Source organism: Pristiophorus japonicus, chromosome 15 (assembly GCF_044704955.1).
Source record: "Pristiophorus japonicus isolate sPriJap1 chromosome 15, sPriJap1.hap1, whole genome shotgun sequence".
NCBI lineage: Eukaryota > Metazoa > Chordata > Chondrichthyes > Pristiophoridae > Pristiophorus > Pristiophorus japonicus.
Window position 1 is genome coordinate 6,299,301 of NC_091991.1, and position 25,669 is coordinate 6,324,969.

General features: G+C 46.9%; 1 protein-coding gene across 4 annotated transcripts; it reads right to left on the reverse strand.

The window, feature by feature from the left end:
• Positions 1-5,184: 5,184 nt before the first annotated feature.
• Positions 5,185-22,500, reverse strand: csrp2 (cysteine and glycine-rich protein 2). 4 transcript variants are annotated; one of them, XM_070901536.1, is made up of 6 exons: positions 22,388-22,500; positions 15,465-15,633; positions 13,862-13,871; positions 13,617-13,739; positions 10,644-10,737; positions 5,185-5,509 (listed from the first exon to the last, which is right to left on the reverse strand). In XM_070901536.1, exons 1-6 carry the CDS (start codon positions 22,497-22,499, stop codon positions 5,433-5,435), a joined length of 585 nt encoding a protein of 194 aa, XP_070757637.1. In that variant the 5' UTR covers position 22,500; the 3' UTR covers positions 5,185-5,432. The 4 variants fall into 4 exon arrangements, with proteins under 4 accessions (XP_070757637.1, XP_070757636.1, XP_070757638.1 ...); XM_070901535.1 differs by lacking the exon at positions 13,862-13,871 and having other exon boundaries at positions 13,632-13,746; XM_070901537.1 differs by lacking the exon at positions 13,862-13,871 and having other exon boundaries at positions 10,662-10,737; positions 13,617-13,746.
• Positions 22,501-25,669: the final 3,169 nt, after the last annotated feature.

A 25,669-nucleotide genomic window follows, 5' to 3' on the forward strand; every position in this document is an offset into this window, starting at 1 on the left:
ATGGTCTTTGCCACGTCCAAGGAATATAGATGTGACCTTTGGGGAAGCAGGGGGCATCGATCTAAAGTAATTGGTAGGAGGTTTAGAGGGGATTTGAGGGGAAATTTCTTCAGCCAGAGGGTGATGGGGGTCTGGAACTCACGGCTTGAAAGGGTGGTAGAGGCAGAAACCCTCACCATGTTTAAAAAGTACCTGGATGTGCATTTGAAGTGCTGTAATCTGGCCGCCTACTGTTCCTTATGTTCCCATGCAAATACAATGGGCCAAGAGTGTTTTAAACTTTGGTCGAAGGTCATATTGGACTGGGGTTGTTTTCTTTGGGACAGAGGAGGCTGAGGGAAGATTTTATTGAGGTGTATAAAATTGAGAGGCCTAGACAGAGTGGATAGGATGGATCTGTTCCCCTTAGCAGAGGGGTCAACAACCAGGGGGCATAGATTTAAAGAAATTGGTAGACGGTTTAAAGGGGAGATGAGGAAACAGTTTGTCACCCAGAGGGTGGTGGGGGTCTGGAACTCACAGCCTGAAAGTATGGTAGAGGCAGAAACCCTCACCACATTTGGATGTACACTTGAAGTGCCGTAACCTGCAGGGCTACGGATCAAGAGCTGGAGAGTGGGATTAGGCTGGGTAGCTCTTTGTCGGCCGGCACGGACACGATGGACCGAAATGGTCTCCTTCTGTGCTGTAAAATTCTACGATTCTGTGAAGCAGAAAGTCCCCTTGAGATATTCAATCCTCCATCAGTCTGCTGCTGTGATGACTGCTCAGTGTTGCCTGCCAGCTCGGGCGCTTTTACAAAAGTTGTCATTTCAATCAAGTGCCCAAAGAGTGATTTGATTCTGTGTTGACCCAACTGATTCTCAAACACCTTAAACATCATCTCTCTGTTTGTTGACTGAAGGAAAATGCATCATTCTGTTCTTCCAACTAGCACACTCAGCAGGAGCCACAGTCCACTCCTTCACCAACTTGTTTACGACAGATATCGAGATCAGTGTCTTACAACAACAATGTCTTGCATTCGTATACTGCCTTTAATGTAGTGAAACATCCCAAAGTGCTTTGCAAGAGCATTATCAAACAAAAATTTTACACCGAGCCACAAAGGAGTTATTGGGACAGATGACCAAAAGCTGGGTGAAAGAGGTAGGTTTTAAGGAGGAGGATAAGAGAGGTTGAGGGAATTCCAGAGCTTGGGCAGCTGAAGGCACGGCCGCCAATGGAGCGATTTAAAATCAGGGATGCTCGAGGCCTGAATTGGAGAGGGCTGGAGGAGGTTAAAAATATACACCTGAGCTGCACAAGGCAGTGGTGCTGGGGATACCACTGGTCTCCAGTGGGGTTAGCAGCCTGGACATCCACAGGAACACTGCCGGTGATCCACACTGGCTCGTGGCCTTATCGTACCAAATTATTTAAAGCAGGCACTTTGAGCAGGAGACCACATGGTTTCGAGGAGGGTGGAAGAATGTGGACTGAGGTGGGTGTGTGTGGAATGACTTCCTGAGCTGTCACACCCCGAGCATAGACACAATCACTAAAATCAGGTAATTTTCCATACTCCAGGGATTAGTGCTGGAGGTCACAGTCTCCTAGCTGCCAATCGTGCTGGCTCGTGCAATCTCAGACCCCAACCGTTGAGAGTAAACCTTTTACTGTCTCTTTCCCCCACCCCCCCCCCCCTCAAAATGTACTATTTCTTAGTCCTTTGCTTTGAACTGCACCTACCATCTATCTGCCCATATCCTCCTGCATTCTTCTTGAGCACAAAAAAAAATCTTAGCTGACTTTCCCAGTGCAACACTGAGGGAGTGTTGCACTGTTGGAGGTGCCGTCTTTCAGATGAGATGTTAAACCAAGGCCCAGTCTTCTCAACTGAATGTAAAAGATCCCACGGTACTATTTTGAAGAAGAGCATGGGAGTTTTGTCCCATGCCAATATTTATCCCTCAATTAACATAAAAAAAACAGATTATCTGGTCATTATCACATTGCTGTTTGTGGGAGCTTGCTGTGCACAAATTGGCTGCCGCGTTTCCCACATTACAACAAGTGACTGCACTCCAAATAGTACTTCATTGTCTGTAAAGCGCTGAGACGTCAGGTGATCGTGAAAGGTGCTATATAAACCCAAATCAAACAGTTAACGCCGAGAATTAGCTGAACCGACCGCCCATTTTTTAAAAAGAATTCTGACATCACTCGTGCACTGCCCAGATGACGGAAACTAACGGCCAAGTAGCACCCAGATTATCGCTGAGCGTTACTTTCAGCATCTCGCGCATATACTGCCCAAATGATCGCTCGCCCAACAAGACGCTCAAGAAAAGCTGCACCCGTCTGACTGTAACCCAGTGGTATGGATGTCATTTGGTCATTTGCAGGACTTTTCATGTTAATGGGGCTGATCCACTCTCACCCCATCGGCGTATTTCCAGAGGCAGTTGATTGCTTCCTTTGGGAAGATGATTTATAGCAGCTTCACACAGCCTGTTCCCGTAATCCGTGTCACATCAGAGTTATTCAGGGATAAAATGCAAGGCTGATGTAACTTCTAAAAGCACCAGGGAATTGTAACACTGGAGCATTGTTAATGAAGCCATTTAATGAAATAGTTTCAGCCTTTCAAAAAAATACTGAAGACTACTTGTCCTCTTGTGCTTCCCAGGAAGCACTGAGAGATGATTATCTACAGTAAAAGCACCAAGAAATGCAACTTATTGATTATCGGCATAGCGACCGCCCTTCAGCCCCTCGAGCTTGTTCCGCCAGTCAATGCGATCATGGCAGATCTGGACCTGAGCTCCAGTTTAAAAAAAAAATTCATTCTCGGGACATGGGCAAGGTTGGTATTTATTGCCTGTCCCTAATTACTCTAAATTACCCTTGAGAAGGTGGGGGTGAGCTGCCATTTCCATGGGCAGTTGTGTCAACCATATTGCTGTGGGTCTGGAGTCACAGGTAAGCCAGACTGGGTAAGGGCAGATTTCCTTCCTTTAAGTTACTGGCCTTTGATCCATATCTAACGATGCCCAACAAAAAACGCTCAGTCTTGAAAATTTCAATTGACTCCCAGAGTGTTTTGCAGGTGCAGCAGGTAATCAGGAAGGCGAATGGAATGTTGGCCTTCATTGCGAGAGGGATGGAGTACAAAAGCAGGGAGGTCCTGCTGCAACTATATAGGGTATTGGTGAGGCTGCACCTGGAGTACTGCGTGCAGTTTTGGTCACCTTACTTGAAGGATATACTGGCTTTGGAGGGGGTACAGAGACGATTCACTAGGCTGATTCCGGAGATGAGGGGGTTAACTTATGATAGATTGAGTAGACTGGGTCTTTACTCGTTGGAGTTCAGAAGGATGAGGGGTGATCTTATAGAAACATTTAAAATAATGAAAGGGATAGACAAGATAGGAGGCGGAGAGGTTGTTTCCACTGGTCGGGGAGACTAGAACTAGGGGGCACAGCCTCAAAATACGGGGGAGCCAATTTAAAAGAGTGGAGAAGGAATTTCTTCTCCCAGAGGGTTGTGAATCTGTGGAATTCTCTGCCCAAGGAAGCAGTTGAGGCGAGCTCATTAAATGTATTCAAGTCACAGATAGATAGATTTTTTAACCAATAAGGGAATTAAGGGTTATGGGGAGCGGGCGGGTAAGTGGAGCTGAGTCCACGGCCAGATCAGCCATGATCTTGTTGAATGGCGGAACAGGCTAGAGGGGCTAGATGGCCTACTCCCGTTCCTAATTCTTGTGTGTTTATGTGTTCCCCACTATCCTTTGTGTGAAGACGTGCGTCCTGCTATCACCCCTGAATGGCCTAGCTCCAATTTTACTCTGCTCCTTGATTGCCCCCACCAGGGGGCAATGGTTTCTCCCCATCACACAAAGGGCAGTGGGAATCTGGAACTCTTCCTTCCTCCCCCCCCAAAAAAAATTGTTGAGGCTGGGGGTGAATTGAAAACTTCAAAACAGGAGGTAGATTTTCATTAGACAAGGGTATTAAGGGTTATGGAACTAAGGCGGGTAGATGGAGTTAAGGTACAGATCAACCATGATCTTATTGAATGGGGTTGGTCTCCATGGGGCAGAGAAGGTTGAGAGGAGATTTGATCAAAATCATGAGGGGTCTGGACAGAGTAGATCGAGAGAAACTGTTCCCATTGGTGGAAGGGTCAAGACCGAAAGGGCCCAGATTTAAGGCGATTGGCAGAAGAACCAAAGACATGAGGAAATACTTTTTTTTTTTTAAAAACACAGCGAGGGGTTAGGATCTGGAATACGCTGCCCGAGAGGGTGGTGGAGGCAGACTCAATTGTGGCTTTCAAAAGGGAGTTGGATCAGTGCCTGAGGGAAAAAGTTTGCAGGGCTCCGGGGAAAGGGCGGTGGAGTGGGACTGGCTGAGGTGCTCTTGCAGAGAGCCGGCACGGGCTCATAGTATTACACGGGATATACAGCACAGAAACAGTCCATGCCGGTGTTTATGCTCCACTCGAGCCTCCTCCAGTCTTTCCTCATCTAAATCTATCAGCATAACCCTCTATTCCCTTCTCTCCCATACGCTTGTCTAGCCTCCCCTTAAATGCATCGATACTATTCGCCTCAACCCCTCCCTGTGGCAGTGAGTTCCACATTCTCACCACTCTCTGGGTAAAGAAATTTCTTAACTCCCCATTGGATTTCTTGGTGACTATCTTATATCGATGGCCTCTAGTTATGCTCTTCCCCGCAAGTGGAAGCACTCTCTCTGGATCCACTATCAAAACCGATCATTTTAAAGACCTCTATTAAGTCACCCCTCAGCCGTCTCTTTTCAAGAGGAGACCGACCCAGCCTGTTCATCCTTTCCTGATAATGTATACCCTCGCATTTCTGCTATCGTCCTTGTAAACCTTCTCTGCACCCTCTCCAGTGCCCCCACATCCATTTTATAAAATAAGGCGACCAGAACTGTACACAGTGCTCCCAGTGTGGTCTAACCGAGGCTCGAAGAGCCGAATGGCCTCCTGTGCTGTAACCGATCGATGATCCTAGGACAGGTTCGAGGAGCTGAACAGGCTTCATGTTCCTAAAAAGCTAAAATAATTCTGATTAGACAGTGGAATAAATTAAAGAAATTCATGACAATAAAAGTAAGTAATGTCTTAGAAAGAAATCTTTATTGCTTCAGAATAAGTGTGCTCGTAGATAACAAACAGTGTCATAGATTCTGTGGAAATACAATTTGCTCCACTTGCATCCAGTAAACAAGAGGCGGTGCATTTAGAATAAACTCCCAGCTGGAAAATTTCCGGGCGACCAGCTTTATATCCATGTGGCGTGGTGCTCAGTGTGGTTACCAGAGCGATTACATCAGCTAACGGAAAGTCCCAACACCTCATGCTGTGTACTGTGGAGACAACTAGTTCCCAAGGGGAGCTCTGGTTAGTGACCGTTACTGCGTGTGTAGAAGGCCACTGGCCCCTTGGCCAAATCCAAATCCTTTAGGCCCAAAGTTCTTGGCGTAGCAACCTGCGAGGGAGAAAATACACACACACACACATTATATATATATATATATATATATATATATACACAGTCAATCTAGAATGTTTAAGAGGGAACTACAACTCAGAAACACTTGGATTTATATAGCGCCTTTCATGACCACCGGACGTCGCAAAGCGCTTTACAGCCAATGAAGTACATTTAAGTGTAGTCACTGTTGTAATGTGGGAAACGCGGCAGCCAATTTGCACACAGCAAGCTCCCAAAAACAGCATTGTGATAATGACCAGATCATCTGTTTTTGTTATATTGATTGAGGGATAAATATTGGCCAGGACACTGGGGAGAACTCCCCAGCTCTTAGAAATAGTGCCATAGGATCTTTTACGTCCACCTGAGAGAGAGCAGACGGGACCTCGGTTTAACGTCTCATCCGAAAGGCAGTGCCTCCGACAGTGCGGCGCTCCCTCAGCACTGCACTGGGAGTGTCAGCCTAGATTTATGTGCTCAAGTGCTACCCACTGAGCCACAGCTGACACTGGAAAGGAACAAGAGGTAACAGAAACGTTCAGGGAACAAACACACTTATAGAACAGAAGTATAAAAAAGGACTGTTTTTAAAAAAAAAAGGTAAAGGGACAACTAGAACAGACACATTAAAATGCCTGTACAACAATGTTCAGAGCATTCAACATAAAGTAGAGGAACTGGAGGCAAGAATCTGTAACAAGGAATTGGATGTAGTTGGAATAACTGAAACATGGCTCCATAAAGAGCTAAATATTGCAGGTTAGAACATCAGGAAGGAAGAAGCTGGTGGTGTGGGGTAGCTGTACTAATTAGCAATTACAGAATGGGAGCAGAAAAAAAAGGGACAAAGCTAACAGAAGGTTAGAAACAGAATCCATTTACATTGAACTAAAAGATACGCAGGGATTGATCACACTAATAAGGGTCTACTTACTGACTGTCTATTCGTGGGAAAAAGGCATGGAATAAATATGTAAGCAAATATATGGAACTGAGTAAAGGTCATGGAATAATAATAATGGAGTTTAACTACCCCCAAATAAACTGGCAAAAAGAGGTAGCGAAAGGGATGGAGTTTCTGCAATGTATGCAGGACTCCCTTCTTACCCAGTATGTAAACCACCCAACAAGAGAGGGAACACTGCTGGATCAATAATGGGGAATGAACCAGAACAGATAGGAGAAGTAAGCCTGGGGGAGCATCTTGGTAATAATGATCACAACATAAGAAGGTTTCAGACAAAGATTGAAAAGGATACAAGTTAAAGAGCAAAGTAATAAACTGGGGGAGGAGAGAGCTGATTTTAAGGGGATAAGAATGGAACTAGGCAAAATAAACTAAAAAAAATAACTGACAAAGTAGTAGACAGCAGTGGGAAACATTTATAAGAGTGATCAAGGGAGGTCAGGGAAATGTATTTCACTAAAAAGAACAAGCCAAGAATGACATAAGGGAAACATTTAAACTAAAAAAAAATTACACAAAGTACACAGACAACAAAAGGAGAGGGCAACAAAAGGGAATACGAACAGATTAGTCAAACAAAAATAAGTAGGAAGGCAAGAAGAAACGATGAGATTAAACTATCAAGGAATATTTTTAAAAAAGTAAAGTATTCTACTAAACACACAAGAAAAATCAGGATAGGGAGCTGGTCACTAAAATATACACCTGATAAAATCACAGGTAATGGCATCAAAATGGCAGAACTATTAAATAATTACTTTGCCTCGGTATTTACCGGGGAAACGAAAGTGGTGGACATGAGATTAGAAGAAGTGATCGAAAAAGATATTAGAGATAGAAAGGGGGGGAGGGGGAAGATAATTGATAACCTAATTTAGAGAATACAACTCCTGATCTGGATGGATTGCATAAGCCCATAATAAAAGTAGTTGGGGAAGAGATAGCACAGGCACAGATCTATGAAACTGCATACTCCCTGGAAAGCAAGAGTCTAAATGGAGCAGAAGAACAGAGGGATCTGGGGGTACAGATACAAATTAAAATAATGATGCAGGTTAATAAGGCCGTTAAAAAGCAAGCCAAGCACTAGGGCTCATTTCTGGAGGGATAGAATTGAAACACTTGTTAACTGTTATGTATTTATGCTTGGGGTCACCAGACACCAGGGGGCGCCACTGTCGGAGGTCATTGGGCAGTGCGTGCGTGGTCACTGGTATATATGCACGGGTACCATGTCATGCGGGTTACTTTGGGCGCGAATAAAGTTGGATCAGGTTTACACCTGAGGCAGTTTACAGTAACAAGTCTCGAGTCATTACATTCACTTATGTTAAACTTGTATAGAACCTTGGTTAGACCACACTTGGAGCACTGAACTGTTCTGGTCTCCAAATCACAAAAAGGATAGAGGCACTTGAGGTGGTGCAGAAAAGGTTCACTAGAATGATACTAGAACTGAGGGGTTATTGATGACCATCTTATATTTATGGCCCCTAGTTTTGGTCTCTTCTAAGTGGAAATATCTTCTCTACATCTACCCTATCAAACCCTTCATAATCTTAGACCTCCATCGGGTTGCCCTTCAGTCTAGAGAAGCACCCCAGCCTGTTCAGTCTTCCCTGAGCGCTATTCCCTCAGTTCTGGTATTACCCTAATCAATCTTTTTTGCACTTTCTCCAGTACCAGAACTGTGCACAGTACTCTTTGCATTTAAAAAAAATTCTCATCCTGGTTTTCAAATCACTCCACAGTCTTGCCCCTCTCTAACTCTAATCTCCTCCAGCCCTACAATAACTCCATGCCACCCCTGCCTCGAGATGTCGGCGCCCCTCCAATTCTGGCCTCTTGAGCATCCCCCTATTTGAAATCACTCCACCATTGCTGGAACTCCCTCCCTAAACCTCTCCGCCCCTCTTTCCTCGTTTAAGTCGATCCTTAAAACCCACCTCTTCAACCAAGCTTTGAGTCATCTGCCCCAATATGTGGCTCGGTGACAAATTTTGTTTGATAATGCTCCTGTGAAACATCCTGTGACGGTTTACTACGTTAAAGACGCTATATAAATGCAAGTTGCTGTTACTGTTCAGTGTGGTGTAACCAAGGTTCTACATATCTGACACCCGCTTGCCCCAGGTGTAACCGGCTCTTCCCCCTGCTTCCTGAGACACGTGGAACTTTCCCGAGGAATTCCAGGGAAGTCTTTGAGGTTTTTGTTGTAACGGCCCGAGGCAGCAGCGCCCCCTCTGGAGAAAGGAAAAACAACAAGCCTTCTCACAATAATGATTATTGCGGGTGACTGCGCCATCCTGTGGAGGACGATAGAATGGCAGGGTTTCTCCATGTGTATCCACAAGTCCAGACTGCAGGAAGGTGCCCGAGAATTATTCCCATTCCCTTCCTCAGACCACAGCTGAACAGGAACATGTATAAAATGCACATCTAAAATTCACAGCGGGCTTGTCGGAGGGGATCTGTCCGTAAGAGTGACCTTGAGCTTCTGGTCGCCTGTCACTTTAATTCCCCGTTCCCCTCCCACTCCGTCCTCGGCCTCCTACACTGCTCCAATGAAGCTCATCGTAAGCCCGAGGAACAGCACCTTATCTTTCGTTTAGGCACTTTACAGCCTTCAGGACTCAACATCACGTTCAACTATTTCAGACCATAACCTCTGCCCATATTTTTTTTTCCTGTGGTGTCTTTCTCTTTCGCACGGCAGCCATTAACGATCCTGCCATCTCCATTTACACCCTATCTAGACTCATCTTTTGTTTCTTCACTTGTCCCATTACCATCTCCTTTTGCCTCGCACCATTATCCCTTTTGTCATTTAATCTCTCCTGCCTTGCACCCTATCACAGAGCTTCCCTTTCCTCCCCCCTATCCCGGCCCCGACACTTGCTTAAAAACCTTTTTACACCTCAAACTTTTCCCAGTTCTGACCAAGGGCCATCAACCCGAAACGTTAACTCTGTTCCTCTCTCCACAGATGCTGCCTGACCTGCTGAGTACTTCCTATTTCTTATGTTAAAAACAGAAAATGCTGGAGCAGGAGTCGGCCATTTGGCCCCTTGAGCCTGCTCCGCCATTCAATAAGGTCATGGCTGATCTGATCTGATCATGGACTCAGCTCCACTTCCCTGCCTGCTCCCCATAACCCTTTATTCCCTTATCGCTCAAAAATCCACATTAAATATATTCAATGACCCAGCATCCACAGCTCTCAGGGGCAGAGAATTCCACAGATTCACAAACCTCAAAAAATGTCTCCTCATCTCAGTTTAAAATGGGCGACCCCTTATTCTGAGACTGTCCCCCAGTAGAAACATCTTCTCTGCATCCACCTTGTCGAGTCCCCTCATTATCTTGTGTTTCGATAAGATCAGCTTTCATACTTCTGAACTCCAATGTTTATAGGCCTAAACTATCTTCATAAGTCAACCCCCTCATCTCTGGAATCAACCTAGTGAACCTTCTCTGAACAGCCTCCAAAGCAAGTATATCCTTCCTTAAATTATTCTCAGCATCTGCAGTATTTCACTTTTCTATTCAATGCTGAAAAGGAGGTTTTCCCCCAGGCTGGGGAATCGAGAACCAGGGGTCACAGTCTCAGGATAAGGGGTTGGCCATTTAGGACTGAAATGAGGAGAAACGTCTTTACTCAGCGGGTGGTGAATCTTTGGAATTCTCTCCCCCAGAGGGCTGTGGAGGCTCAGTTAGCGAGTATATTCAAGGCTGAGATCGATAGATTTTTGGGTACTGGGGAATCTAGGGATATGGGGATAGTGCAGGAAAGTGGAGTTGAGGTAGAAGATCAGCCATGATCTTAATGAAAGGTGGAACAGGCTCGAGGGGCCGAATGGCCGAATCCTGCTCCTAATTCTTCAGTTCTTGCGTGATTAAAAGACAAAGTAGATTTAAGTCAAAACGATACGAGATCAATGACAAGACCCTTAAATGCAAGATACAAGTAAAACAGACCTTTGCACACTTTTGGGTTAAAGGTTTGGATGCTCAGACACCTTTCGAATGAGGCAGGCCGTTATTCTATTACCGTGCAGCCCCTTAAAGGGGCAGTGCATGCACCCAAAGTAAAAAAAGACTGAACACCAGATGCAAAAACTTTTTTAAATCACGCAGATATTTCAAAAGAAACACACTTACTCTTGCAGTAGATTTCACCTTCATTCTCCGTCATGGTGGTGGACTCCAAACTCTTGCTGCACTTGGCACATTGGAAGCAGTTCTTGTGCCATGGCTGGTGGGAGAGAAACAATTGGTGGCTGCATCACTCCACACAATCAAACTGGCACAATTGCTTTGTCTCCCTGTCCTTCCCACATTACAACAGTGATTACACTCCAAAAAGCACTTCATTGGCTGTAAAGCGCTTTGGGACAGAGGTGGTGAAAGACTTGCATTTATATAGCGCCTTTCACAACCTCAGGACGTCTCAAAGCGCTTTACGGCCAATGAAGTGCTTTTTGGAGTGCAGTCACTGTTGTAATGTGGGAAACGCGGCAGCCAATTTGCGCACAGCAAGCTCCCACACACAGCAATGTGATAATGACCCAGATAATCGGATTGTGTTATGTTGATTGAGGGATAAATATTGGCCCTGGACACTGGGGGCGAATCGATCACTCGCCTGCTCTTCTTCAAAATAGTGCCGTGGGATCTTTTACATCTACCCGAGAGCAGACGGGGCCTCGGTTTAAATGTCTCAGCTGAAAGTCGGCACCTCCGACAGTGCGGCGCTCCCTCAGCACTGCACTGGGAGCGTCAGCCTGGATTTATGCTCAAGTCCCTGGAGTGGGACTTGAACCCACAACCTTGACTCAGGAGAGTGTGCTGCCCACTGAGCCACTGATGGACGGCTCGGGCACGATATAAATGCAAGTCCTCTCCTTATTTCATATAACTTGGATAATCCTCTCCATTCCATTCCCTCCCCTCCCCCAACCAAAATTCTCCACCTAAACGAAGCCAAGACATGAATAAGTTACCAATTGTTTTAGATTAGTTCGCAGATTGAATTCCGATGACTCCCCCAATGTAGGTTTGTTTCGGAGAAGTCATGATGAGTTTCACAGTAAGCTGTTTACGGGCAGCTGACAGTAAATCACCTGCAATCTAATGGCACAGGGAGGTGGCCATTGGGCCAATCGAGCCCGTGCTGGCTCTTCGAAAGAGCGATCGCTCAGTCCCACGCCTCCCGTAGCCCTGGAAATTTCCCCCTTATCCAATTCCCTTTTGAAAATGACTATTGATTCAGCTTCCACCGCCCTTTCGGGCAATGCGTTCCACTTGACCGTGTAAATGTCAATTATTTCTCAGCGAGTATGCTGGCTCTTCTCCCTCCCTCCCGTGTGGGCTACTTCTGTCATTAGCTTCAGCAATTAGTTAATTAATTTCAAAGTGTGTAGAATTAAAAGACATTTCATGAGGACTAGTCTATTTCACATTGCATTGTTCTTTTTAAATATCTGCTCTTTGCATGGGTGACGTGAGTAGGATCACCACCAGTTACCCCAAGGGCTGGACATGTCATCCACATGGCTGAGTCAAGGATCCCTCATCAGCTTCTTTACGGCGAGCTCGGTGAAGGTCAAAGACACCAGGGGCGCCCCCTGCAAGCGCTACAAAGATTGCATCAAGGCTAACCCTCCAGTACTGTGGCATCCGACCAAAGGACCTCGAGAATACAGCAGCTAATAAAATCCAGTGGCGAATCCTCACAAGGACTGCCTGCCAGACCTTCGAAGAAAGCCGATGTCCACGCCTGCGGGACACTAGAGATAGACGACATCAGGTGGCAGTACTGTCAGCATCAGGCACATCGAACTTCCCTTGTCCCACGTGCAAGAGACTATAGGCCAATTCTGGATGCACATACAGCCACTTGAAGACACATGCCATCGATGATTAGCACATCAACGTCTTTGTTGGATACGACAGACTACCAAGACTGATAGTCAAACAGAGTGTGGACCATGTACAGTAGACACCAAGTCGCTGGAGAAATGCCACAAACGATGTCTCTGCAAGATCCTGCAAATCCCCCGGGAGGACAGACGCACCAACATTAGCATCCTCGACCAGGCCAACATCCCCAGCATTGAAGTACTGACCACACTCGTTCAGCTCCGCTGGGCAGGCCACATATTTCGCATGCCTGACACAAGACTCCCAAAGCAAGCGCTCTACTCGGGACGCCTTTACGGTAAATGACCCAAAATGGGCAGAGGAAACGCTACAAGGACACTCTCAAAGCCTCCCTGATAAAATGCAACATCTCCACCGACACCTGGGAGTCCCTGGCCAAAGACCACCCTAAGTGGAGGAAGTGCATCTGGGAGGGCGCTGAGCACCTCGAGTCTCGTCACCGAGAGCATGCAGAAATCAAGGGCAGGCAGCGGAAGGAGCGTGCGGCAAACCAGTCCCACCCTCCCTTTCCTCCAACCACTGTCTGTCCCACATGTGACAGAGACTGTGGCTCTTGTATTGGACTGTTCAGCCACCCAAGGACTCATTTTTAGAGTGGATGCAAATCTTCCTCGATTCAGAGGGACTGCCTTTGATGATGATGATGGAGTGGGACAGGAGTCACGTGTAGGCCAGGCCAGGTAGGGTCTGAAGGTCCACTTCCCCAAAGGACATTCTTGAACCAGTTGAGTTTTTTTTCAACAGTCTGACGGCTTTTACCGTTTAGTTTACCTGGTACCAACCCACATGGCACCAGATATACCGAATTAAATGTTGTAACTTGGCTTGGAGCTCATGAATGGGAATCTGGAACACACTCCCCTTAAAGTTGGTGGTGATGGAGGATCAATTAAACGTTTCAGGACTCCGATCTGTTGCGTCCACCCGAGGGGGCAGACTGGGTCCCGGTTTCATCCGAAAGACGGCACCTCCAACAGTGCAGCACTCCCTCAGCACTGCACTGGGCGTCAGGTTGGATTTAGTGCTCACGGCTCTGAAGTGAGACTTGAACCCATGACCTTCTGACTCAGAGGTGAGGGTGCTGCCCACTGAGCCACTACCACAATGAATGAAGGCGCGCTGTGATACACCGCAAGCTCCGTCAGCGACATGTTAAAAAAGTGTATCACAGGAAGACGATCAAAGCCTCACCTTCCCAGCACCGACTATTTTCTCCGCCGCGTAAACCGAATCGCCGCATCGGGAACACTTGTCTGCGCCCTCGAACTTCTGGGCAAATTTGGAAGTATTGACGTTGGTCGTTGCCCGACGAGGCTGCAGGCTGCGGAGATAAACAAACCGAGTGAAGCGGTCATGTATCTCACATTACTGTATCTTACCATGCGATACATGACTGTAACTGGATATGACCTGTAACAATAAGCATACCTTACCACCAGGGGTGCACTTGCAGGAGACACTCCATACCTGTCCCACTGTGGTATATAAAAAGAGAGGTCTCCGGCAAGTGCAGCACTGGAGAGCTGGAATTAAAGGTGCAGGTCCTGAGTGACCTTGACTTCAGCATGTGCCTCGTGTAAGTCAGTACATTTAAAGTCAGGACTTAACAGAAGCCGATACAACTCCTTCCTTCCTTCCATCAGTCCCAATTGGTGGCAGTTGCCATTGGCTACATGGTACCACAGTTATTACATCGAATGTACAGCACAGACACAAGCCATTCGGCCCATCGGCTCCGTGCCGGGGTTTATGCTCCACACCAGCCTCCTCACACCCCATCACCATATCCTTCCAATCCTTTCTCCCTCGTGACCTTATCTAGCCTCCCTATAAATGTTTCTACACTATTCACCCCAACCACTCTGTGGCAGCGAGTTCCACACTCTCATCGCTCTCTGGGGAAAGAAGTTTCTCTTGAATGCCTGATTGGATTTATTGGTGACTATCTTGTATTTAGGCCCCCTATTCTGGTCTCTCCCTCAAGTGGAAATATCTTCTCTATGTCTACCCCATCAAACTGTTTCAAATCTTCAAGATCTCAATGAGGTCATCCCTCAGCCTTCTCTTTTCTCGAGAGAAGAACCCAGCCCATTGTCTTTACAGATAGATAGTTGCACCCCCCGCAGTCTGGGGTCATGCTGCTCAATCAGTTTGCCTGTATATCCTTTTTATAATATGGAGACTGGAACTGTGCAGGGGAGGGGGAGGGGGAGGAGGTCTCAAAGCACTTTACAGCCAATGAAGTACCTTTGGAGTGCAGTCACTGTTGTAATGTAGGAGTTGCAGCAGCCAATTTGCACACAGCAAGCTCCCACAAATAGCCCTGTGATAATGACCAGGTAATCTGATTTAGTGATGCTGGTTGAGGGATAAATATTGACCCCAGGACTCTTTGAAATAGTGCCGTGGGATCTTTTACATCCATTGGGGAGGGAGGGTAGGGGCTCGGTTTTGGTTAATCCTCAACAACAGGACGTTCCAAAGGGCTTCCCAGCCAGTGAAGTACTTATTAAGTGTGGTCATTGTTGTAATGTGGGGAAAGGGGATGGGAATCTGCCGTCCTTACCCCATTGGGGCCTACATGTGACTCCAGTCCCACACCAAAGTGCTTGAATCTTAACTGCTCTGTAAAGTGGTCGAGGAAGCTACTTTGTTGGCCCACCACCGTCTGTGGGCAACTAGCAATGAATGCCGGCCTTGCCAGCGACACCCACATCCTGAAAATGGCAAGGAGCAGGCTGGCAGCGAAAAATTGCCCCAAGTGCCTACATTGAAAAAAATAAACACATTTCTCATTCAGAGGCTGATGGAGCTTGCTGAGCTTTTGCAGTTTCTCCCGCCCCATGTGATATATCCCCACGGCATCAACAAACACACCACACAAGATGGCTTCTACAGGAAACTGTCCACATGTGACCTTGCCACATGATCCTTTATTATTGACATCAGTAGTTGCAGTGCATCAGTAGTCCACCAGAGGGAGCACAATTACACTCTGCCTTTACGTCACATTCAGTTCACCGGCACGTCAACACTTACGCCTGCACGCTGACGCCCAGCCTTGCCCCCCGGTCCGTGCTGAGCACACCGGCTCCTTGCCCGTACCCGTAGCCTTTCGGACCATACTTCCTCCCGTAGCACGACTTGCAGTAGATCTCACAGCCATGAATCGTCACCGTTGTACTGTCAAGATTTTTCCTGCAGGCCACTGGAAAGAGAATAGGCACTTTTAGTTTAGGCTGAATGTAATGTCAAGCGTATAAGAGCTCATTTCAGGAATGTGTACTCCCAGCAAAGGATAGGGTCCTAAACTCTGGAATTCCCTCCCTAAACTTAGAGTACAAGAGTCTCACTACTGTTATGTGTAAGCACTCCACGAGGTAAGGTATTGTACTTGAACTGATGTGACCTTCATCCATTTATTGTAGCTCCCTGAGTGAGGACACCAAGAGGTGAGCTCCCTTTTATACTGGGTTACCTGCAGTGTGCAGGTGACCCCTAGGTCTTCACCAGTAGCACCCTCTGGTGGTACAGGTATAGTGTATACAGTGTGAAGATACATTGTGGTCTAATGTAACTGTACATACATTATACATACACAACTACAATCATACAGGGCAGACCACACCTGGAGTATTGTGTACAGTTTTGGTCTCCTTACCAAAAGGAAAAAGACATACTTGCCATAGAGGGAGTGCAACAAAGGTTCACCAGACTGATTCTTGGGATTGGCCCGGGGGGGGGCGGGGGAAGAGAGATTGTCCTACGAGGAGAGATGGAGTAGACTAGACCTATATTCTCTAGAGTTTAGAAGAAAGGTGATCTCATTGAAACATACAAAATTCTTAAGGGGCTTGACAGGATAGATGCAGGGAGGATGTTTCCCCCGGGCTGGGGAGTCTAGAACCAGGGGTCACTGTCTCAGGATAAGGGGTCGGCCATTTAGGACTGAGATGAGGAGAAACTTCGTCACTCGGAGGGTGGTGAATCTTTGGAATTCCCTACCCCAGAGGGCTGGGGAGACTCAGTCGTTAAGTATATTCATGACAGAGATCGACAGATTTTGGGGAACAAAGGGAATTAAGGGATATGGGGACAGTGCAGGAAGGTGGAGTCGAGATTGAAGATCAGCCATGATCTTGTTGAATGGCGGAGCAGGCTCCAGGGGCCGAATCCTGTTCCTATGTTCTTGTTCCTATGTTCTTGAACCTTGCCTCTCAAGACGCGTGCGCGCGCCTAGAGTTGTTTGAGGTGTGTGTGTGTGTGTGTGTGTGTGTGTGTGTGTGTGTGTGTGTGTGTGTGTGTGTGTGTGTGTGTGTGTGTGTGTGTGTGGACTGAGGTCATGCAGGAATTTGGTCCAACATTCCACAAGCTGAGTTTAGTGATTTGGCTGAAAAGGGGGCTTGGCTTTCTTTAACATTCCTTAAGCACGGCACAAACTATTTATTAATGTAATATCGGACAAGAAAAGGGAAAATGACAGAGGATTAAGATCGGGATCTGCAATTAGATAGGACATTACGTTGGATATGCAGCACAGAAACAGGCCATTCGGCCCAACTAGTCCATGCCGGTGTTTATGCTCCACTCGAGCCTCCTCCTGTCTTTCCTCATCTAAATCTATCAGCATAACCCTCTATTCCCTTCTCCCTCATATGTTTATCCAGCCTCCCCTTAAATACATCGATACTATTCGCCTCAACCCCTCCCTGTGGCAGCGAGTTCCACATTCTCACCACTCTCTGGGTAAAGGAGTTTCTTCTGAATTCCCGATTGGATTTCTTGGTGACTATCTTATATTGATGGTGTCTCATTGTGTTCTTGCCCACAAGTGGAAACATAAGACCATAAGAAATAGGAGCAGGAGTAGGCCACCTGGCCCTTCGAGCCTACTCCAGCATTTAATAAGATCATGGCTGATCCAATCATGGACTCAGCTCCACTTCCCTGCACATTCTCCACAACCCCTTATCATTTAAGAAACTGTCTATTTCTGTCTTAAAATTTATTTAATGACCCAGCCTCCACAGCTCTCTAAAGCAGCGAATTCCAGAGATTTACAACCCTAAGAAATTCCTCCTCATCAGTTTTAAATGGGCAGTCCCCTTATTCTAAGATTATGTCCTCTAGTTCTAGTCTCCATCAGTGGAAACATCCTCATTATCTTACACGTTTCGATAAGTTCACCCCTCATTCTTCTGAATTCCAATGAGTAGAGGCCCAACCTCCTCAGCCTTTCCTCATAAGTCAACCCCCTCATCCCCAGAATCAACCGAGTGAACCTTCTCTGAACTGCCTCCAAAGCAAGTATATCCTTTCTTAAATATGGAAACCAAAACTGCACGCAGTATTCCAGGTGTGGCCTCACCAATACCTTGTATAACTGTAGCAAGACTTCCCTGCTTTTATACTCCATCCCCTTTACAATAAAAAGGCCAAGATTCCATTGGCCTTCCTGATCACTTGCTGTACCTGCATACTATCTTTTTGTGTTTCATGCACAAGTACCCCCAGGTCCCATTGTACTGCAGCACTTTGCAATCTTTCTCTATTTAAATAATAACTTGCTTTTATTTTTTCTGCCAAAGTGCATGACCTTACACTTTCCCACATTATACTCCATCTGCCAAATGTTTGCCCACTCACTTAGCCTGACTATACCCCTATGCAGATTTTGTGTCCTTCTCACAATTTGTTTTCCCACCCATCTTTGCATCATCAGTAAACTTGGCTACATTACACTCAGTGCCTTCATCCAAGTCATTAATATAGATTGTAAACAGTTGAGGACCCAGCACTGATCTCTATGGCACCCCACTAGTTACTGTTTGCCAACCGGAAAATAACCCATTTATCCCGGCTGTTTTCTGTTAGTTAGCCAATCCTCTATCCATGCTAATATATTACCCCCAAAACTTTTATCTTGTACAGTAACCTTTTGTGGCACCTTATCAAATGCCTTCTGGAAATCCAAACACACCACATCCACTGGTTCCCCCTTATCCACCCTACTCGTTACATCTGCAAAGAACTCCAGCAAATTTGTCAAACATGATTCCCCTTTCATAAAACCATGCTGACTCTGCTTGATTAAATCATGCTTTTCCAAATGTTCCACTACTGCTTCCTTAATAATGAAAGCCAGCATTTTCCCAAACATTCTCTCTGTATCCACTATCAAAACTGGTCATGATTTTAAAAGAGCTCTATTGGTTAAAGAAAGTTTCTTCTGAATTCTCTATTTCAATACAAAACTGATTTCATTTCACAAAGCATATTTGAATTTTGTACGCAATATGTATATCAGACAATTCATTCCAAAAGGAATTTTTTTTAATATAAATCAATTATTTCATGAAAGTAAACACTGATTGAAATAGTATCCTTGGAGTTACTTAACCCGACAACCTGTACAGTAAGGAGAGTTAGGGACAAGAACTATGGGCCCAAGTTTCCACATGATTTGCGCCTGATTTTTTTTTTTTTTTTTTTTTTAGGAACAACTGGTGGAGAATGGATTATCTTAGAAATCACAATTCTCCACATTTTTTTTTCCTGCAGTTCTAGTCAGGTAGAACAGTTCCACTTTGGAACAGAATTTTTTTCCTCAAAAGGGGGCGTGTCCGGCCACTGACACCTGATTTGAAAGTTTCCACAGTGAAAACGTACTCCAAACTAAACTTAGAATGGAGCAAGTGAAGATTTTTGTAGAATTGAAAAAACCTGTTCTACACATTAAAAAAATCAGGCGCAGGTTACAAATTAGGCGTCGGGAACGAGGTGGGGAAGGAGGTGGAAAAGGGAAGTCATTAAATTCTACAATAAATCCTTATTTATACTTATACAAATAAATCCAACCTGAATAAACATTTATAAGCAAAGAAAAGATTAAATAAACCATCTTCCTACCTGTGAGAAAGTGCTTCAGGCACGGAGAATTCTGCGTTCGTTCCCGCTGGGGGGGGGGGGGGGGGGGGGGAGGGGGGGGGCGTTCCCGACGGCGTGCGGGGAGGGGGGAGGGAAACGGCTGCCTCAACTTTGAGGCTTCCTGCAGCCTTCTCTGTGCTGATGTGAATGTGCTTTTATTAAAAAATGTTCAAAAATTAAACTACTACAAAAATGGCCGAGTGCCAATGTTTCCGTCACACTGCGTGTGCGCGAACGCTCCAACGCGCAGAGTTGCCGGCAGGAAAAAAAATAATTTAAATGGTACCTGCCCCCTCCCACTTACAAAATCGGCGTGAGTGTAGGCTCCGCCCCCCTGGGCGCCGCGCCAAACAGACAAGGAGCTGCAGGGCGCTCCAGAATTGCGAGTTTTTTTTCCAGCGCCGTTTTAGGCGCGAAAAACGGGCACCCAGCTCAGAGGGGCGCCCGTTTTTTATCGTGTGGAAACTTGGGCCCTATTATAAACCCACATGTAATGCGTCTTATTACGCAGTACTAATGAGTAACTCTTGGCAGGAGTCAAAGCACTCAAGAACATCAACGGTCTTACAAAAATATATTGCCAAACTATTGGAATCAGCTAACTTCACCTTAACCATCAAAATCAATGGTTCAATGCCCCCTACATCCAATGATATTGGAATACAAATGGAAAAGTTTGGAAGGGCACAGCAGGTTGGCGAGATGTTGAGGGGAAAGGCCAGGTCCTAAACATTGACCCATCTTCCCCCTTCAGGTGCTCATTGACTAACTGTACTTTCTCTCCCGTTGGGCACCACGCGCAGTTTTGGGCACCTCATTATTGACCAAAGGACATTTTATTTTTTATTCGTTCCTGGGATGTGGGCGTCGGTGGCAAGGACGGCATTTATTGCCCATCCCTAATTGCCCCTCGAAGGTGGTGGTGAGCCGCCTTCTTGAATCGTTGCAGTCCGTGTGGTGAAGGTGCTCCCACAGTGCTGTTAGGGAGGGAGTTCCAGGATTTTAACCTGCCGACGATGAAGGAACGGCCGATATATTTCCAAGTCAGGATGGTGTGTGACTGGGAGGGGAACGTGGAGGTGGTGGTGTTCCCATGCGCCTGCTGCCCTTGTCCTTCTAGGCGGTAGAGGTCGCGGGTTTGGGAGGTGCTGTCGAAGAAGCCTTGGCGAGTTGCTGCAGTGCATCCTGTAGATGGTACACGTACAGCATAGATTCATACTCAGACTGCGATAGAACAGACAAATAATAATGTCCTGTAACTTGGATCATGAGGTAGTTCCACCATCTCCTCTCGGACACCAATATTCCACAAGATGTTCCAGTACCCTGGAGTGGTTGACAGAGCATTCTCCTTTCAAGCTTTCTTTTCTCTTCCCCACCCCCTTAGCTCTTCATCCAATTTCCTTTCCCACTTTTCCTCCATTCCTCACTGCATTGAAATAGGGACAAAATACACAGCCTCCTCCTCCACCCCCCCCCCCCAACCTCGAAAGTGTGAAATTCTTTTCCTCCTTCAGTTTTCCATCTCTCCGGCAATCTCTGGGCTTTTAAACAGTCCGATTGGCGGCATCACTTCGATTCATGTTCTCTTTTCCCCATCCAACGTCGGTGGTGGAGCCAGCCTGTAGCCCAGTGCAAGCACTCCCGCCTCGGAGTCCGAAGGTGTCGGACCACGACAGTCCCGGCGAGTGGGGTTGGAACTCCCGCTTGGAATTCCGAGTTGACATGCGTGATATCTTCATACAGCTACTCAAGCACACACTACAAGATGGCTTCTGAACAGAAACTGTCATGTGACCTTGCTACATGACCTTTTATTGTTAATGCATCAGTGGTCCACTAGATGGGGCTCTACAACATCCAGCAGGATACTCACGTCCAGAGGGTTTGGCTGCCCCATCCCCCTCATCGTGGGTGCACCTCCACCCCCCCCACCCCCTCATCGTGGCTGGCCCTCCCCCCTCTCATCATAGATGCCCCCCCTCCATCGTTGGAGTTGTGGGAGCCCATCAAACTCTCCCACAGTATAGATCTGACCCTCTGGTATAAAGATGGTCACGGCCATGAAAGGAACGTTCATATTCAGCCTGCAAATCCTTCCACTACTTCAAGAGATGCGTGTAAAAGATACAAAAACAACTGGCGTACTGTGACAGAGACTGTAATTCCCGTATTGGACTGTACAGTCACCTGAGAACTCACTTTTAGAGTGGAAACAAGTCTTCCGATTCCGAGGGACTGCCTATGATGATGATGACGACGACGACGGCCTATGCTACAGACCTTGTCCCCTCAGGCATAAGAATTAGGAGGTGTCAGCAATTCGGCTGCTCAAGTCTGCTGCACCAATCAATGAGATCATGGCGGATCTTCTGCCTCAACTCCACTTTCCTGCACTGTTCCCATATCTCTTAGTTCCCCAAAATCTATCGACTTCAGCCTTGAATATACTCAGCGACTGAGCCTCCACAGCCCTCTGGGGCAGAGAATTCCAAAGATTCACCACCCTCTGAGTGAAGAAGTTTCTCCTCATCTCAGTCCGCAATGGCCGACCCCTTATCCTGAGACTGTGTGACCCCTGGTTCTAGATGCCCCAGCCAGGAGAAACATTTTCTCAGTATTAACCCAGTCAGCGCCCTAAAAGAATTTTGAATGGGTCAATGAGATCACCGTTCATTCTTCTAAACTCTAGGGAATATAGGACCAGTCCACTCAATCTCTCCTCGCAGGGCAAGCTTGATAAATAAAGATCAAAATAAAGTATTCACATGATCAGCAATCCTGAATGTTTGAGCAGCCTCATGTAAAAAGTTAATCCTCAATCGAAGAATACGGGACGAGGGCCAGGAAAGTGGAGTTGAGGTCGAAGATCAGCCATGATCTTCTTGAATGGTGGAGCAGGCTCGAGGGGCCGAATGGCCAGCTCCTAATTCCTATGTTATCGGGCATTAATGCTGATGGTGCCACACTCTGGAAATCGAACAGTCGAGAGAAGGTTTGTGGGGGAGAAAAGGGAAAAACATAAAATGACTTACTGCAGAGAAAGCAGCACCGATGGTAACTCCTGCCGTCACACTGCACCTCCTCTGCGTGGTACACGGTTCTCTGGCAGCTCCCACATTTATTCCCGCCGCCCCAGTTAGGCATCCCGCACCTGTGAACGACATCGGCAGAAACAGTTAGTCACCGCGCAATCCTCGGACTGAGCAACTGCGCCCTCTGTGGGAGCTTGCGGTGTGTAACCTGGCTGCCGCGTTTCCTGCATCACGACAGTGACTACACTTCAAAACGCACTTCATTTGGCTGTAATGCGCTTTGTGGTGTCCCGAGGTCGTGACGGGCGCTATACAAACGCAAGTTCCCTCTTTATACCGAAGGCAGAACAACAGGCAGCAAAAATTGCTCCCCATCTGTAACCCAGCCGAGATTTGGCTGCCTCAGTCCTACAGCTGATGCACAGACTTCCCAACATGAACAAGTACCCAGTCACACGAGATATTTCAGGGTTGCTAGCTGCCAGAGCCTCATCAAAATCAATTGTAAATAAGAGAGCACTGGGCATCAGTAAAAGTGACCATGAAACTGCCAGACAGACAAAACCACCCAACTGGCTCGCATGTCCTCGAGGGAAGGAAACATGCATCCTCACTCGATCTGACCCACCTCCAACTCCAGGCCCACACAAACGTGGTCAACTCAGGGATAGAATCTTGCGGCACAGAAACAGGCCATTCAGCCCAACATGTCCTTGCCGGGGTTGATGTTCCATGCAGTCTCCTCCCCCCCAAACCTCAGTCCATCGTATTAACATATCCTTCTATACTTCGCTCCCTCAGCTAATTATCGAGCTTCTCCTTTAATGCATAGAATCATAGAATAGTACAGCACAGGAGGCCATTCAGCCCATCGAGTCTGCACAGGCTCTTTCGAAGAGCGATCCAGTCAGTCCCACTCCCCCGGCTCGTTTTTCACCTTCAAACATTTATCCAATTGCCCTTTTGAAGGCCACAATTGAATCTATATCCAACGCCCTATCGGGCAGCGTGTTCCAAGTCTAGTACATCGATACTATTCGCCTCAACCACTCCCTGAGGCAGCGAGTTCCACATTCTCACCACTCTCTGGGTAAAGACCTTTCTCCTGAATTCACAACTGGATTTATTAGTGACCGTCTTATACTGATGGCCCCTAGTTTGGATTCTGCCACAAGTGCAAACCCTCTCGACAACTACCCGAATTCTAAAGACCTTTATCAGCTCATCCCTCAGCCTTCTCCTTTCTAGAAATATAAAGAGCCGCAGCCTGTTCAGTCTTCCTCAATAGTTGTACACTCAGTTCTGGCATCATCCCAGTCAATCTCTTCCAAGAAATCGTCCCACCATCAACTATCATGTATGTATACTTGGCGGTTACTAGCCACCAGGTGGCACCACTGTCGGAGGTCATTGGGCTGTACGCACGGCCCAGGTATAAAAGGCAAGCCATCGTGTAATGTAATCACTTTGGGCCCGAATAAAGCAGAGCCAGGTTTGTACCCGTGTTAGTTTACAGTGTTCAGTCTATCAAGTTATTACAGACATATCAACATTCTCACAGGGCTTGACAGGGTAGATGCAGGGAGGATGTTTCCCCCGGGCTGGGGAGTCTAGAACCAGGGGTCACAGTCTCAGGATAAGGGGTCGGCCATTTAGGACTGAGAGGAGGAGAAACTTCTTCACTCAGAGGGTGGTGAATCTTTGGAATTCTCTGCCCCAGAGGGCTGTGGAGGCTCAGTTTTTGAGTATATTCAAGACAGACAGCGATAGATTTTTGGATACTGAGGGAATCAAGGGATATGGGGATTGGGCAGGAAAGTGGAGTTGAGGTCGAAGATCAGCCGTGATCTTATTGAATGACGGACCAGGCTCGAGGGGCCGATTCCTGCTCCTAATTCTCAGGGCAACTAGGGATGGGCAATAAGTACCAGTCTTGCCAGCGACACCCATAAGGAATTGAAATCTGTTTCAACTCCATGGTGCCAGTTCATATGAGGGAAATAGATTTTGGCCTTTAACAACTCTTGGGCAGAGTGTAGCGAGGTAGACTGGAGGTTCATTACAGAACTCGCTTGTGTCTCTCCATCAAAGTGAGGCAGGGGTGGAGGTGGGCGATGTTACGGAGATGGCAGTAGGCGTTCTTGGTGATGGAGAGGAGATGGGGTGGGAAGGTCAGCTCAGGGTCAATAGGCCAGCGAGGTTGCGAACAGTCCAGTTCAACCTCAGACAGTGGCCAGGGAAGGGGATGGAGTCGGTGGCCCAAAGAGTGGTGAGAATGTGGAACTTGCGACCACATTGGGAGCAGATGAGGCGAATAGTATCGATGCATTTAAGGCGAAGCTGGATAAATACATGAGGGAGAAAGCGATAGAAGGATATGCTGATAGGGTTAGAGGTCATGGGAGGGGGCTCGTGTAGAGTATAAACACTGGCTGGGCTGAATGGCCCGATTCTGTGCTGGACATGCTACGTAATGGCAGGTACTACAATTAGCCCCAGTATTCCCAAATTAGCGAGGCAGATTTGGGCAGAATTCCTGTTCCCGATTATTTGGGTTGTCACTTGGGTTGTCAGCCGTGGCTCAGTGGGCAGCACTCTCGCCTCGGAGTCAGAAGGTTGTGGGTTCAAGTCCCACTCCAGGCCTTGAGCATAAACATAAGAACATAGAACATAAGAATTAGGAACAGGAGGCGGCCATCCAGCCCCTCGAGCCTGCTCCGCCATACAACAAGATCATGGCTGATCTGGCCGTGGACTCAGCTCCACTTACCCGCCCGCTCCCTGCAACCCTTAATTCCCTCATTGAATGTATTCAAATCACAGATTTTTAACCAATGAGCTAGCCTCAACTGCTTCCTTGGGCAGAGAATTCCACAGATTCACAACCCTCTGGGAGAAGAAATTCCTTCTCAACTCGGTTTTAAATTGGCTCCCCCGTATTTTGAGGCTGTGCCCCCTAGTTCTTGTCTCCCCGACCAGTGGAAACAACCTCTCTGCCTCTATCTTGTCTATCCCTTTCATTATTTTAAATGTTTCTATAAGATCACCCCTCATCCTTCTGAACTCCAACGAGTAAAGACCCAGTCTACTCAATCAATCATAAGGTAAACCCCTCATCTCCGGAATCAGCCTAGTGAATCGTCTCTGTACCCCCTCCATAGCTAGTATATCCTTCCTTAAGTAAGGTGACCAAAACTGCAAGCAGTACTCCAGGTGCGGCCTCACCAATACCCTATACAGTTGCAGCAGGACCTATCTGCTTATGCAGAAGGTAAAGGTACG

Bases quoted from the DNA above. Each gene is read 5' to 3' on its own strand.
- csrp2 (XM_070901536.1), bottom strand. From the start codon at position 22,499: ATGCCTAACTGGGGCGGCGGGAATAAATGTGGGAGCTGCCAGAGAACC. The intron at 15,634-22,387 runs GTAAGTCATTTT...TTCTCTTTCCAG, and splicing joins TCGGTGCTGCTTTCTCTGCA to TGGCCTGCAGGAAAAATCTT. The intron at 10,738-13,616 runs GTGAGGCTTTGA...CTCTCCCACCAG, and splicing joins AAATAGTCGGTGCTGGGAAG to CCATGGCACAAGAACTGCTT.